The sequence below is a fragment of the Hemiscyllium ocellatum genome, chromosome 1 (assembly GCF_020745735.1).
Source record: "Hemiscyllium ocellatum isolate sHemOce1 chromosome 1, sHemOce1.pat.X.cur, whole genome shotgun sequence".
In the NCBI taxonomy this organism is placed as follows: Eukaryota; Metazoa; Chordata; class Chondrichthyes; order Orectolobiformes; family Hemiscylliidae; genus Hemiscyllium; species Hemiscyllium ocellatum.
This window is the reverse complement of record NC_083401.1, coordinates 45,236,096-45,252,404: the sequence shown is the minus strand read 5'-3', so window position 1 is coordinate 45,252,404 and position 16,309 is coordinate 45,236,096. Positions and strand designations below refer to the sequence as shown.

At 38.3% G+C, this 16,309-nt stretch overlaps 1 protein-coding gene across 10 annotated transcripts in view; it reads left to right on the top strand.

Annotated features, from left to right (window-relative positions):
* Positions 1-16,309, top strand: part of tcf4 (transcription factor 4) — a 606,468-nt gene that overhangs the window by 544,442 nt on the left and 45,717 nt on the right. For 8 of the 10 annotated variants that reach the window (XM_060851162.1, XM_060851233.1, XM_060851285.1 and 5 more), the window contains 5 exons: positions 2,506-2,641; positions 8,924-8,991; positions 11,205-11,283; positions 11,411-11,487; positions 15,920-16,123. In XM_060851162.1, coding sequence (XP_060707145.1) covers positions 2,506-2,641; positions 8,924-8,991; positions 11,205-11,283; positions 11,411-11,487; positions 15,920-16,123 — 564 coding nt within the window. The remainder of the gene's footprint in view (positions 1-2,505; positions 2,642-8,923; positions 8,992-11,204; positions 11,284-11,410; positions 11,488-15,919; positions 16,124-16,309) is intronic. The other 2 variants (XM_060851081.1, XM_060851588.1) reach the window with 1 other exon arrangement.

The window sequence follows — 16,309 nt, the reverse complement described above, 5'->3', positions numbered from 1 at the left end:
CTAAACAATGGACAAATGTGACTTGACATTGGACAGTAATGCACCAGCATGAATATTGTTTCATATGCATGAAAGTAACTCCACCCAGCTTTAATTACATATTTTCTTTTTTTAATAATAAATCAGTGAACTGGGGGTTAAGATTTGTAATCACATTGGTGCTAATTACAAACAGCCAGTAATGCTGTCCTGCAGCATGATCCTGGTTTCATCTCGCCATCTCAATTAAAAAGAAATATTCTGGTCAGGTCCCCTATTATTTGTTATATTACCATGGCGTGCACATCTTTCTATGCTCATCTAGAACTTTATTTTATTGTTGCAAGTATATTTTCATTTGAAAAGGTATGATTTTATATCAAAAAAGATGATGGTCATGTTAACTTTGTTTTGACCATTTCACTGAAGCTATCACAAACAAAATCTACAAGACTTCATCCAAATAAGTAGATAAAAGATTATTGGGTTGCATTAACAAGCTATTTTGCTTAGTATTTAAAAGTGAAGGTTGAGGCTCTAGCTCTTTGTCTTATTCAGTGTCCTGGTGGTAGAGCTGCCTTCATATGATGGGTTATAGAGGGCAAAACTAAACCACTGTTTCAGTTCTTGGTGGTTATTCAATAAATCTTGAAGGAAAGTGCACAGCTGCAGACATCAGTTGAAGAACAGGAGTGGGGTGGTTGGAAAGTATGTGTAAAGTAATGCTGCTTTGAAAACAACATTTATTAAATGTAAAACAAAGAACATTGGGGGATATTTCAAATTAAAAGTTTTTGTCGTGTTGATATGGAGAAACTCATTCCCTTGGCAGGAAGTTTCATAACCAAGATGATACAGTTTTTAAAAAGTTGGCAAAAAAAAATGCAGGAGATGAGACTTCTTTTCCCTCGACAGTGATCTGTCTGAAAGGTTGTGGAAACACTTTCTTTTTCAAAATTCCTTCAAAGGATGTCGGCAATGCCTAGGATACCAACATTTATTAATTTGTTGCCCATGCTTAATTGCCTTTCACCTGTTTTCTAAAACTGTTGCAGACTGTGGGTGCAAGTTCATGCACAATGCTATTGGGAAGGGAGTTCTCGGATTTTCACCCAACAACATTGAAGGAAGTGCAATATATTCCAAGCCAGGCGAATGTAGGTCTTGGAGTGGATCCTGCAGGTGATGATATTCCCATGCAACAGCTACCCTCTTCCTTGTAGATGGTAGAAATAGTGTGTTTGGAAGGTGCTATTGAAGGGCCCTTAGTGAATTTCTGCAGTACATAATGCATACTGCTTTGATGATGCAGGGTGTAAATGACTAAGTAGGCAGCTTTGTCCTGGATTGTGTCAAGTTTCTTTGGTGTTGTTAGAGCTGCACTCATTCAGGCAAGTGGAGAATATGTGCCTTGTTGAACTTGGACAGGTATTGGGGTAACAGGAGGTGAGTTTCTCCTCGCTCCTGTATGGCTCCTATTGTCATAGTATTGATATAGCTGGTCCAGTTTAGTTTCTGGTCAACAGTAACTTTAAAGATGTTGATAGTGAAAGTTTCAGTGACAGTCGAACAAAGGTGGTTTGATTCTGTATTGTTGGATATGGTCAATATCCAATACTTACGTTGTATAAACGCGATATGCCACTTAATAGCTTAAGCCTGAAAGTTGTCCAGGTATTGCTTGACATTGGCACAGACTTTTGCAGTGTTTGAGGAATTGTGAAAGGCATTGAATATTGTGCAGTAGTCAGAGAAAATCACCATTTCTGACATTGTAATAAATGGAAGATCAATTGATGAAGCAACCGAAGGTGGTTCAGCATAGGACGTTCTTCCTTAGCAACCCCCACAACAATATACTGGAGTATAGATCATTGATCTATGTTCATCTTCCTTGTATTAGATATGACTCCAACCACTAGAGAGTTTCTTCTTGGGTTCTTTGGTGCCACAGTTGGTCAGTTGTTGTCAAGATGAGACAGTCGGTCACATTCGCCTCTCCTGTTACGTTGAGCTTTTTTATACTTGTTTGAACCAAGGCTATAAATGGCGGTTCGGAGCCAAACTTTTAGCAGATATCGGATATGTAATTTAACAAGAAAAATATTGAATGACCAGGAGACAGGGTTTAAAAATAACTTATTTGCTTTATCAAAAGATTGGACATAAGGGAATAAATCATTTCCATGTAAACTCTATGGTTCTATGTTGCTTCTAAAGAAGCAAAACATAGGGTTAGACTTTTTGAAAACAAATCATAACATGACTAAATGTTGCATTCCATTGGAATGGGGGAAACACAGTTCTAAGACTAGTGTTTTAAACTTTAATCAGATAATTATATGACCAAAATGAACCAAGAAGATTGAGGGATAAGCAAATAACTCTTAAGCCTAACCCAACTCCTGCTCCTAATTGGTATTTTCATAAGTAAATCCTGATTATATGGAGAACTGATAACATTTGTGAAATTAATACATTTTTTTGCTTTTATTTCTTCATGATATATGCATACATAAACCACAGAGCTACCCACCACACTCCTCAACGGACATCAATGCCAGTCTCCCACCGATGTCCAGTTTCCACCGCAGTGGCACAAATCACTATGGCGCTGCGTCCTGCACACCGCCTGCTGCCAACGGAACCGACAATATCATGGGTAAGATATGGAGCTTTACTGAGCATTAAGTACTAGCTTATTGTGTTTTTGGAGAAAAAAGAAGTAGCTTTGCTGAATGTATCATATGTTGCATTTAAGTACTTAATGGTAAGGTCCTAGGGAGTGTTGCTGAACAAAGAGACCTTGGAGTGCAGGTTCATAGCTCCTTGAAAGTGGAGTCACAGGTAGATGGGATAATGAAGAAGGCATTAGGTATGCTTTCCTTTATTGGTCAGAGCATTGACTATAGGGGTTGGGAGGTCATGTTGCAGCTGTAGAGGACATTGGTTAGGCCACTGTTGGAATATTGCATGCAATTCTGGTCTCCTTCCTATCAGAAAGATGTTGTTAAACTTGAAAGGGTTCAGGAAAGATTTACAAGGATGTTGCCAGGGTTGGAGGATTTGAGCTATAGGGAGAGGCTGAACAGGCTGGGTCTGTTTTTCCTGGAGCATCGGAGGCTGAAGGGTGGCTTTATAGAGGTTTATAAAATCATGAGGGGCTTAGATAGGATAAATAGACAAAATCTTTTCCCTGGGGTGGGGGAGTCCAGAGCTAGAAGGCATAGGTTTAGGGTGAGAGGGAGAAGATATCAAAGAGACCTAAGGGGCAACTTTTTCACACAGAGGGTGGTATGTGTATGGAATGAGCTGCCAGAGGAAGTGGTGCAGGTTAGTACAATAGCAACATTTAAAAGGCATCTGGATGGGTATATGAATAGGAAGGGTTTGGAGGGGTAGGGGCCAGGTGCTGGCAGGTCGGGCAAGATTGGATTGGGATATCTGGTCGGCATGGACGAGTTGGACTGAAGGGTCTGTTTCTGTGTTGTACATCTCTATGACTCTATGACTGTATGGCTCTATGAACTTCTCACTGCTACTGTTTTGGTGCTGTTGTTTTCTGGCAGCCAAGAGGTTATTGAATCAGTTGATCGTAGCCAAACAATTTATTTTATTAGAGCAAAATGATATGAACCATTAAAGAAATCAGAGTCAACCAACGTGACTTTAGCATACTAGTCATTTTTCATGTGTGCATAAGAATTAAGAGCAGGAGTAAGGGGAGGTGGTGCTTTAATTGTAATGTCAGTGGCTTAGTCATACAGCCCCCAGCCTAATATGAACAAGAGTAGACCATTCAGCCTGTAAAGTATACCCATTTATTCTTCACTGATCCAGCACATCGATGCCCTGTTCCCATACACTTTCCCCATAATCCGTGACACCACTGGTATCTATCAATCGCTATCTTAAACATAGTCAAAAAAAAAAATGTCTGCACATCATTCTGTGGCAGAGAAGTTCAGATGTCCTTGGGAGATGGGCTTGAATCCCACCATGGTAGATGGTGAAATGAAATGAATTCAATGAAAGGCGGGAATGAAAAGCTAACCTAATAGTAACCATGTAACTGCTGTTGAATGTTGTAAAAACCCATTTGTTTATTAATGTCCTTTAAGGAAGAAAATCTGTTGTCCTTAACTGATCTAGTCTGGTCTACGTTTGACTCCACACCCACAGCAATATGGTTGCCTCTTAATTGCGCACTGGACAATTAGAAAACGGACAGTAAAAGCTGGCCTACACAGTGACACGTATGCCATGAGCAAATATTTTGTGCAAAACAAAACCCTCTTAAGCCGACTTCACCATTCAATAAAGTCCTGGCTCAAATCTGCATTCTGGTCCACCCCAATAACTTTCCAACCTTAACACAGTTATCATTGTTACTAAAGGTAATTATGTTTGAAACCGAACAAATGAAATGCATGTTTGGAGGGAAAGAGGGAGAACTGTACAATTATTACATGTTACTTCCAATATCCAAGATATTGCCTTTTGCTAAAACAATGCTTCACCCTTTTTTGTCTATCTTTAGGACCTCATCAGTTCTTAACCCCTCTAAGATTGAATTTCAAGTACTTCTATTGTGTTGTAGAGAATGTGTCTTTTCATCTTCATTATGTCTGGAGCTCATTTTATATAATATTTATAAAACTCTATAACATTTTTATCAATTATCTGGTTATGAGCAGCGAGCAGAATTAAACTAGCCAGTTTATATAAAATTCAACATAAACTTGGTTTTTTTCTATGTTGTACCTGTTATGGCCAGGACAGAAAGGGGAATTGGCCCCATTTTTTAGCGCATAATTATTGCTTCAATCAGAATGTAATTAACTAAATCAAAATAAAGGAGCCAAAGTTTCAAGGTTTTCTTGAGTGAAAGATTTTCTTTTTACCCACTACCCCCAAAATTAATAAAAATATGACATCAAGTTCTCACACAAACTTACAGGTCACAAGCTTAAAAACAAACTGGGAGGGACGGTTGGTTTTAAAAAGAAGAACAAATACAATTAAATTCTAAAGTTTTTTGAATCTTTGAATTGCAAGTGTGACCTAAGTTCCAGTTTTTTTTAGCTCTTCTCTTGTTTGTTTAGCACTGAGGTGGTTTGTTAGATAGCCTTGCATACTTGATGAATGGTTGTTTTCCAAAATGTTTGCTTTACCACAAACATTTAAGAGTTGAGAGAGACTTCACGGTCCTTGTTACCAAATGATTTTTTTTTTGGTTTTTTTTTTGTTCTTCTAAAGCAACTTTGAAATACAACTCATTCTGGTCTATAATTCCAGTGTCTTTCTGAGCTGGCTAATCCACAGATGACTTTCGTCCTAATGTGTCCAGAAAGGTGTCAATCCACTAAGAGATACAGATCAGAGTTTTGCTGTATTTTAAAACAATGTCAGTTCTAGGTCAGACTGATCCTTGTTTCCTGAGCTCGGTTTAACCCGTTCAGGTGATCACAGCCGCTGCTTTAGGTCAGTATTTGTTTTTTTTTAATTTTGTCATCTTAGCTAATGAAGATCTCAGGACTAAAATCAGAGATGAAAGTTGAATATCAATATTACCATTATGTTGGTTATATCACCAACATAATGGTAATGCTTACTATTATCATAACATAACATTCAATAGTTCTAATTATTATGATAAAAGTTATAAAAATATGCTTTACAAGCAACTGTTATAGCTGCTATGAAAGTCAGAAATGGGTTTGAAAAGTGTCTTGGTACCTATAGTCTGCTAAAATTCCTACCATGTACAGTCCAAAAGAAATAACTTTTTCTCTGAAAATTTCAGTTGGACTATCAGTCATGAAAACCAAAACATTCCAGAAGATCTTAAAAATAAAATGTTCAAGCAATTAGTGTTAACCACACCCAAAAGACCTCAGACTTGAGTAATGTCTGAATGTAAAGTTGGGTTTGTGTGAAACTCTGAGTCAGCCAGATGATCATTAAAAGGGCACTGTTTTCATGAAATGTCTTTGGAAAGCTTTTCCCTTGCCTTACCTTCAAAAACTCAACAAGTGATGACGATTACATTTTTAAAAAAATCATTATCCCATCACTTTGGTAGTGCCATTCAGTGACTGAAAGAAATTATTTTGCCAAACAGCCTGGATCAGTTCGATGAAAAGCGAATCTTTGAATCTTATATTAGAATAAGATCTTTCAACCATTTGTCTCAATGCTGAATAAATTCAAGCCTAATCCCACTGCTCTACACTCTCTTCTGAACCTTTCTCCTGCTTAAAATATCTATTCAATTTTTTTTGTTAAAAGGTGTAATGCTCTACTTCTTTCTGTCACACAACATTCCATACTTCTGCAAGCTTTGCATGAAAAGGATATTGCTAACGGTCTCTGCTTGCTCTCTAAGTCTATTGATTAGAGAGCAATTGGTTTAAATTGTTGTTCACTTATCACCAGGAGCTATCTTTTATGAAAAGTTTGAACAGATTGGACCTATATGCGTTGGAATCTTTTATGAACCAGTTCAGTTGATATAAGGATATTTTGCCTTGTAATACAGATTCGTTTTAAAAATTAGTGTTCTCCCATATAAGGTGGAAATGAGGAGAAATCTTTTCACTGGGGTTTGCGAGTCTTTTTCCTTTCCCCAAAATGATTGAATATTTTCTAGGCACACGTGGGTAGGTTTTGACCAACAAGGGAGTCAAAGGATAGAGTAGCCAGGAAAATATGTTGCAGCCACAATCAGATAGACTGGGATTTTATTAAATGATAGAGTAAGCTTGGGGGGGCTAAATACCATTGTCTGCTCTGAGTTCTTATGTTGCCATTCTTCAGTCAAAGGAATGAAAAATCTTTTCCTATCGCACCTATCATAATTTTATTTTTTTAGATCTGTATTTGCCCACTGTTCATCAGCGGAAGCATAACAGTATTTCAACTTTGTTATTATTACGGCTTCTCATTCCTGATATTATTGTGATGCATCTGTATCTTTGTACAATTATCCTTTCCATAAGTGAAACCAAAAATGTGCAGACAAAACTCTTAACTGTTGTGTAATCAATGCTTTGCACTTTTTCTTTCATATCGGTTGCAGAGTCATAGAGCATGGAAATAGACCCTTCAGTCCAACTCATCCATGCTAACCTATTTAAGTACCATTTACAAGATTTGGCCTATATCCCTCTGAACCCTTCCTGTTCATCTCCCCATCCAGATGCTTTTTAAATGTTGTAATTGTACCCGCCTCCACCACTTCCTCTGGCAGCTTGTTCCATACACGCACCACCATAACATGTGTGGAAAAGGTTGCCCCTCAGGTCCTTTTTAAAGCTGTTCCCTCTCACATTAAACCTATGTCCTCCAGTTTTGGACTCTCCTACCCTGGGGAAAAGACCTTGGCAATTCACTCTATCCATGCCCCTCATGATCTTATAAACCTTTATAAGGTAACCCCTCAGCCTCCAACACTCCGCGAGATAAAAGCACCAGCCCAAAAAAATGTAGGAAGTTAGTAAGAACTCTGCTGACGGGTCGATGAGCGAAGGTTTCAAAGGCGTGGTGCCAACTCATGCAGGCTTTTAGCAACTTGAGTTGATGCTTAATTTTCATTATTAGCAGATCCTTGCTTGAGTAGAGAAGGGAAAGCTAGATTTGCTTTGTTGTTCCTGAACAAGGTTAGGAATAAATCAGGAACAAATTCTGTTCATAATTATCACCCATTGTTCCCAAGTGTATGCCCATGATATTCCTGTGCTAACAATAAAAAAAATTAAAGATAATTTTACAGGGCTCCATGCTTGGTATGCAATATTATTAAAACTGATTGCAATAGCAGTGATAGGATGCAACAATTCGCGAGTGAAATTGTCTCTGAAATTGAACTTTGAAAGTTTCCCACTGCGTGCAAATGTTACCAGCTTTGCTTCACATCAGGTGCTATTGTAATCCATTGGGTATAAAGCATACCTCCAAAAAATGATTTCACAACAATGAACAGAAATGTAGATTGGCAACATTGCTGTTGACTGCCCCCATGCAATTTGAATATTAAGATCAGGTCCTCAATGATAGAAACTATGTGCTATAATTCACTCCTGTGCATCATCTTTAAGCAAGTTGTATGCAAATATTTTATGTATTTATATATGCACATATTCATATATTTTAGAAGCATTTCATGTAGTTGTTTTATATTTATGCTTCTATATTTGCCTTAATGACTTCACTTAATAACTAGATCACACTTTCTCCAGACTTCGAGAATCCTCGAATTTAAAGCATAGAAACTGTCTGCATGGACCACCATGTTTTAATCTTTCTCTTTTGCTAGACTCTAGTGCTCATTAATAGCCCTCCTCTTCAAGAATCTGATTCTTGATTTTTAAAAAAATACTTATCATGATTTTGAGAAAGAGATTTGCTCTGACCAAGCTTAACTAATTGCCACATGAAAATAGGCACAACACAAACAGTCTGTTTGTGTTTCTGAATCAGAAATGTAACCTTCAATAAGGGCTTGCTGCTCTTCAGATTTTTGTTTTCTGAACTGAGCATGCTGGGACCTATCCTCACTCTGTCTTTACATCACTGAAAGCTAACTTAAATAGAAGGCAACAGCTGTTTTTAGGCTGTCTAGGCACCAGTATTTTCTGACATGTAAGATGGTATCCAATCAGTAATTTAATCAGTAAAGAACAAGGGCATTCACAACTTGCTTGGAATTCCAGTTAGGACTTATAATGTAGAAATGTGAAAGGGTCAGTGTTTGCCACTTCTCTCTCCACCTAATAGTCCATCTGTGTTGAATAAACCGATAATCTTACAATTCAACATTAGTGATGTCATCTGGCGGTTTTCCACAGCCTTATGACATGGGTTTTTCTCCTCGTTAAGTAAAATGTTATGCTGGAATGTTTCTGCAGGTTGTGACCTAATTTGATTTTTTTTTTGCTTCTAGTAACCAGAGCAGCAGCGCCAACTGGCAGCTCACAGACTGGCGATGCACTGGGTAAAGCACTTGCATCAGTAAGTGGAGGGATTGTTGTTCACTCGTTTAGCATCTTTTTTTGTGTGAAAAGGGGCAAGGCTGTGAATGGTAAAAATTTGATTTAGCTGTGTGTGTATGTGCATAGTTTATGGAGTACCTCAAAGTACTTGAGTCAACCTTGGCTATGCTTAAACATGATTACTTACGGGCACAACCAATTTAATCCAAACTTCTTGGATGTCTGGATAGCATTTGGATTTTATTTTTAATGCCATAAATTGTTCTTAAGACCGCTGCACGGGCCACCTGGCACAGTACCTGAGATTGCTACACTTGGCTGGAATTCTCTGCACCAGCATCCAAAGAGACCTAACCTGGGAAGATGTGTTTTGTCCAGTTGGATTTTAAACCAGTTTGGGGCTTTCCCGCTTGAAGTTTTCTTCAGTAAAGCAGTGTTTATTTGTTAAGTCTAAGAAGGAGAAGCAAAAAACAACTTTTATCTCTGAGTTTTAGGAAAATATGATGAAAAGTTTACAAAGTATGTCACTATCAAAATAAATATCTTTGAGGGGACAAAAAGCAGAGATTGATGAAAGCATGATTGTGAAACTTAGAACCTAATGCAATTGTTGTTGTGTCAATAAATTGCTCCACTGTGCAGTGAGACATAGTTTTTACCCAGTAACTTCCTGTCTGCTAATTTCCCCAGTCTTAGCTGTGTCCCTGTGGAGAGGTGATGACTTAGAAACTCATGTTGTTGTGTCCGTTTTGCAAGCATCCAATTACTTAGCCTCAAATTTGATGAGCAGTATTTATGTGCTCATTCTGAACTATAAGTGTAGCTTTATTGTATTGGCAGTAATTGGCAAAAATTGTGCAGGACCCCTGCCAGAAACAGACATTCAAACCGCTGAATATCCATCTATTAGATTAAGTGTATGTTTAATGCATCCAAATCAAATTATGATTTTTTAAGGAAAATAGGCAGTACACTGGAGTCTGACCATTCCATCGCATGGAATGTTCACAGTGATCTAACGTTTATGCATGGGCCCACTTAGATCAAGTATGTGTATGAGAAGAAGGAAGGACTACAGCATTGATTAATGCTATCACCCTTTTCACGTATTAAAGCTCTGCATGAATTAGAAGATTGTGCTGATTGGAGATCTGCATGAATTGTTCTAAACACAGAATTTCCTCCATTTGCCCTTAATTCCACTCCTCCTCCTGTGCTCACTTACCAATGTATAGTATTTAAGAGTCGAAGAGAGCGGCACTGGAAAAGCACAGTAGGTGAGGCAGCATCTGAGGAGCAGGAGAGTCGCCGCTTCGGGCATAAGCCCTTCTTCAGGAATGTGGGGCAGGCGAAAGGGGCCTGAGAGATAAATAGAAGACTGGGGCTGGATTCCCAATGAAATGTTAACTCTCCAGCATCTGCAGTTCTCACTTTCTTACAGTATTTAGGTTCCAACTCTCCATGTGATAAGTGTACTTTTATAAAGCGGTGGGCCTGTGGAATTTATTGCCACAGAGTGCAGTGGAGGCCGGGACGCTAAATGTCTTAAAGGCAGATATTGATAAATTCTTTATGTCACAAGGAATTAAGGGCTACGGGGAGAATGCGGGTAAGTGGATTTGAAATGCCCATCAGCCATGATTGAATGGTGGAGTGGATTCAATGGGCCGAATGGCCTTACTTCCACTCCTATGTCTTATGGTCTAATAAAATAATGTCCACAAAGTCCTCCCTGCAAAAGTATATTGAAAGAGAAACAGGAATTGTAGAAACTCAGCAGCTGTGGGAAGAAAGCAGAATTAATATTTCAAGTTCGTTGACTGTTTATCAGCTTCACCAGACTCAAAATGTTAACTCTGCTTTCTTCCCACAGATACTCCCAGACCTGCTGAGTTTCTTCAGCAATTTCTGTTTCTCTCTCAAAATACTTTTCAGCAATTTCTTTGTGATCCATTTGAAATCCACTTTTCAGAGTTTGTACGCTCAGCTGTATTGGGTTGGAAAACAACTGGCATCTTTCACACTTTTGGAATTTTATTGCAAGCCACCTGTAAATTTGAATGAAATACAAAATGCTCAACTGTGGAATAAATGGGCTGATAATTTGTAAAATGTTAAAAGACAAATAATTAACTATAGTGCAAATAGAATGGCCAGCACAATGTATAATTGAACTGTGATGATTACACTTAGTGTCCTACTAATACGAAAATATTTCTGCTCGTGTTTTAGATCTACTCACCAGACCACACTAACAACAGCTTCCCTTCAACTCCATCAACGCCTGTTGGATCTCCGCCAACCCTCACAGGTAAAATAATCCACCAGTCTTTCAGGCAAGTTGAATATCCATGTACGTGTGTGTGCTTGACATTTTTCTTTCCCTCTTGTGTCTTGATCTTAAGTGCCATGCATTTAACCCTAATCTCTATTTTTAGCAGGTACCTCTGTGTGGTCTAGAAATGGAGGCCAGGGTCCATCTTCTCCCAATTACGAAGGCCCACTTCACTCTTTGGTAGGTCTGAGGAAAAACCTATGCAGCAATATGCTATCAAAATAGAACTCATTTATTCCAATTTACACACTTAATCTGGCAGTCCCTTTGAAGCTTTTTTCCTGTTGCTTCATCGGCGGTCGATAGATCTATGTCTTTTTCTTTCTTATGTATGTGAATCACATCAAGGCTTTAGGAGATTTCTGCATTTATAAACCTTCAGATGAAGCAAAGTTGTAGCATTTTTGAATGTTTAGCTGCCTGAGAACAATTGAGTTAAGTGGTGCATTCATATTTGGAATAATGAGGCATTTTCCTCCTTCAAAATTTATACTTGTTGAAAATTCGACTAACATGAAAAGTTCAAAGTTTTGAAAGTATATAACTGTTAAGGAGATTATGAGATGAGTGGATAGGACATTCTTCCTTTTCCACTAGCAATTACATTCAAAGAGAGTATGGGAATTTCACTTATGCTCTACTTTTATGAAATCATTTGTAGCAGTGAAAATTGTGGTGTCCCAGGCATTCCGAGGCATCCTTGCTAACCTTATGCCCAGTATAGTATGGAACTCAATGTAGGCATTCTTAAGGATACGCTTGCTGAGCAGGCATTACAGCAAAGGTTTCATAGATTGGTTCCTGGGATGCAGGAGTTGACCTGTGGTGAGAGGTGGAGTAAATTGGGTCTTTGTTCTCTGGAGAAGAACAAGCGATGACACCATTGAAATGTTCAAAATTATGAACTATGACAATACTGAGCGGTAGTTTCTCTGAGCTTTGGGATCTAAAACGCGGGAACATATCTCAGCATAAAGAGACTGGTTATTTAAGAGTGAGATGAGGAGAAGTTTCCTGACACACAGTGTTATGTGTCTTTGGCATTCTCTACCCCCAGAAGATTGTGCATATGGCATAGTTAAATACTTTTAAGGCTGAGACTGAGGTTTTTAATATTTCAGTAAATCAAAGGTTTTGGGGAGCAGGCAGAAAGGAGTTGAAGTTCAGGGTGAGGCATGATCATATTGAATGCTGAAGCAGGCACGACTGGCCATCCAGTCAGGAAAAAGTAACATTTGAGAGTGTGGTGCTGGAAAAGCACAGCAGGATGAAGGGCTTTTGCCCAACACGTCGACTCTCCTGCTCTTCGGATGCTTTCTGACCTGCTGTGCTTTTCCAGCATCTCACACTCCATTCAAATCTCCAGCATCTGCAGTCCTCACTTTTGCCGAGTGAAAAGTCACACATGAGTCCAATAATGCCTTTTCATATTGGAGTCAATCAAAGAAAGCATTGGTCATTGGGAAAACAGTTAAGAAGTAACAGAAAAATGTTTGGTGTTTATAGATTTGTGGACACCATCCCGTATCACACTAATTTTCCTCCCAGTTGTGAGGTTGGAACCGAGATTTCTTGATAGGGCAGAGCGCAGAGGCATTAACCCTAATCTGATCAGCGACATACCTGCTAGGAATGCTTGCTGTTGACACTGAAGGATATATTTTCAAACCATCAGTTGGTCAGGTTATCAGCATCCTAAATAAAGATGATTCCTATAGAGCAACCAATTTTGCCTGTTGTATTAAAATTAAGCACTGAAACACAAAGCAATAAAGCTTTCAGAACAACTAGACGCAGGCAAAAAAAAAACATTTTTTAAAAGGCCATCAAATCGAGATTTGGAGATGCCGGTGTTGGACTGGGGTGTACAAAGTTAAAAATCACACAATACCAGGTTATATTCCAACAGGTTTAATTGGAAGCACACTAGCTTTCGGAGCGATGCTCCTTCATCAGGTCATAGTGGAGGGCTCGATCGTAACGCAGAATTTATAGCAAAATAAGTTTTGCTATAAATTCTGCGTTACGATCGAGCCCTCCACTATCACCTCATGAAGGAGCGTCACTCCGAAAGCTAGTGTGCTTCCAATTAAACCTGTTGGAATATAACCTGGTGTTGTGTGATTTTTAACTCAAATCAAGAGTTTGGTTACAGCAATATTATTGATCTTTTCTGAACACTTGCATCCACAACCAATGACAAATTTCCCTTTTATGTGGGAACCTTTTTGATAAAGTTTTCTGCATGCACTAATTCAATATCTTTTTTAAATTGACATTGTGAATATAGATAATGATAACAAGATATACATTTATGGTCCTTTCCTAACTTGTTATAATTAATTTGCTTGGCCAGTTTCGCCAGCATCTTAAGAGTCGGACATTTTGATATAGGACTGATATAAATTCTTCCTTAAGGACCTTACTGAACTGGTTAGGTTTTTATGACCATTCTGTAGATTTCTTTGTTAAGTCACATTTTCACTGATACCAGCTTTTGATTTTCAGGTCCTTTAAAAATTCAGGCTTTGAAACTGCTGAGTAGAACTTAATCCCATGTACGCTTGTTCCACAAGCAAATATATTCAAAATAATTGTGAATGATCAGGCTTTCATTAGTTTGGTCCCCTAGATTACTCATCTAGTAACACGTCAACTGTGCTACTGCCTCTTAAACAGGTATCTAAATGAAATCTACGAGGCATAATTTAAATATTATAATTGGGAAACTGATGAGCTGTCCAGAGCCACTGAAATTTTATGTGACATTATATAATGTACTGAATTTCTGCCTATTTTCCAGCTGTTCATGCCCAGTCATGGGGCATTGACATTTGGAAAATTAACTTTGGGTGTTGCAGCCAAAATATTCATTCTTTGACACTGACATCCCGCACAGAGCTCAGTCAAACAAGTTGTAAATTTTAACAGTTTTTATTTATGTTGTGGTATTTCCAAGTTTCTCATTGTCCAAAATTGCAAACTGTTGCTTCACTTCAAAATATTTTTTTAACTAGAGAAATGGAAAAATAATTTCCTTTGCAGTTTGCATTTAGGAATGTTGCTACATTTATCAAGGTCATCTGGTGATTAATATGTACTTGCATACTCATATTTCAAAGCTTTGGCTTGAGTTTCCTGTCAGTAATGGGTAAAGGTAAAGTCACCATAGTCATACTGAGCCATAATGCTGCTCTCTCAGAGAGAGACGACTGATGTTAGTTTACCATGAGGGTCACCACAACTCGAGCAAGGGGAGACATTGGGAAGAAGAGTCCTTAATGATAACTTCAGCCGGTGCAGGAATTTAACTCACGCTGTTGACATCACTCTGCACTGCTAACCAATGAACTGAGCTAACTGAACAACTGTCAGTATTGTATCTTAAACAAGACAATTGCTCTCATTCAGCAGTAGTTCAGACTAAGCAACCAATGGAATCGTTTTAACCAATCTGTCACTCAGAACCAGGTAGACACAACATTGAATGAAATAACAGCTTTGGTAAAATTGCCCAATAATTATGCAATATTATTTCATGCAGCATAATGTTCAATTGGTTTCCTTGCATCTTGAATGTGTTCTCTAAAGCTAAAAAGAGACAAATTGCTTTTATAACAACTAAAAAGTTGAGCTATAGTTGTGATGATTTTTTTGATAAGTTTGAAATCTTTTAGGGTGTAGCAACAGCTTTTTAATTGCTTTTAACATAAATATTCCAAGGCACTTTAAAGGAGCATTATAAAACAAATATGACATGTACTTCACATAAGGAGATGTTATATCAAATGACCAAACTTTTTGGGTGTGCCTTAATGGATAGAACAGAAGTGGAGAGATGTCGGATGAGCCTCCAGAGCTTAGTGCCTAGGAAGTAAAAGGCATGGCCACCAGTGATGAAGTAATTAAAATCCAGAATGTGTAACATGCCAAAATTAGATTATATATGGAGTGTTTACAGAGCTAAAGAGGGAAAATCCACAAAGGAGTTTGCAGGGAGAAAAGGATGAAAATTTTAAAATAAAGGCATTGACTTACAGAGGACCATATGTCTGGGCGAGCACAGGGACGAGCAATGAAAAACATTTAGTGGAAATTACTATAGATCACAGAAAAGTACAGCACAGAAACAACCCTTCGGTCCAATGTGTCCTTGCTGACCAGATATCCTAAATAAATCTAGTCCCATATCCACCACTTGGCCCATATCCCTCTAAACCCATTCTATTCATATACCCCTCATGATTCTATAAGGTCACCCCTCCATATCCAACACTCCAGGGAAAACAGTCCCAGCCTGTTCAGCCTCTCCCTATAGTTCAAACACTCCAATCCTGGCAACATCTTTGTAAATCTTTTCTGAACTCTTGCAAGTTTCACAACATCTTTTCTGAGCATGAAGACCAGAATTGTTTGCAGCATTCCAATAGCAGCCACGTGTACATTTGAGATTTGGATGAGTTTGAGTTCAGAGGGTAGAATGTGGGTCACCAGAAATGCATTCGAATACTCAAATCTTGTGGTAGAGAATGAATGAAGTAAAGTTTTTGCCACTATGTGAAATGATTGCAAATATTCGTATTCAATATGATTACTGACTCTTTATTTTCAGCAAACCCGAATTGAAGACCGCTTGGAAAGGTTGGATGATGCCATTCATGTCCTGCGAAATCATGCAGTGGGACCCTCTACAGCCATGCCTGGTAGCCATAGCGACTTGCACAGTTTAATAGGGGCATCACATAATGGACCTATGGGAGGTTTGGCATCAGGATATGGGACAGGCTTGCTGTCAGCCAACCGACATACTTTAATGGTAAGACATCAGCATTGAAGCCTGCCTGCGAAAAGAATTGTTGGTATTTGAGAATTCAAATAAATGTACCTATGTTTGTTTTTCAGCAAGTACTTATGGACTGCAAATCTTTGTAAACTGCCTTTAACTCTTTTTTTAAAAAAAAACTTTATTCCAAATATATCATTTATCTCTCCACGTTTCAGG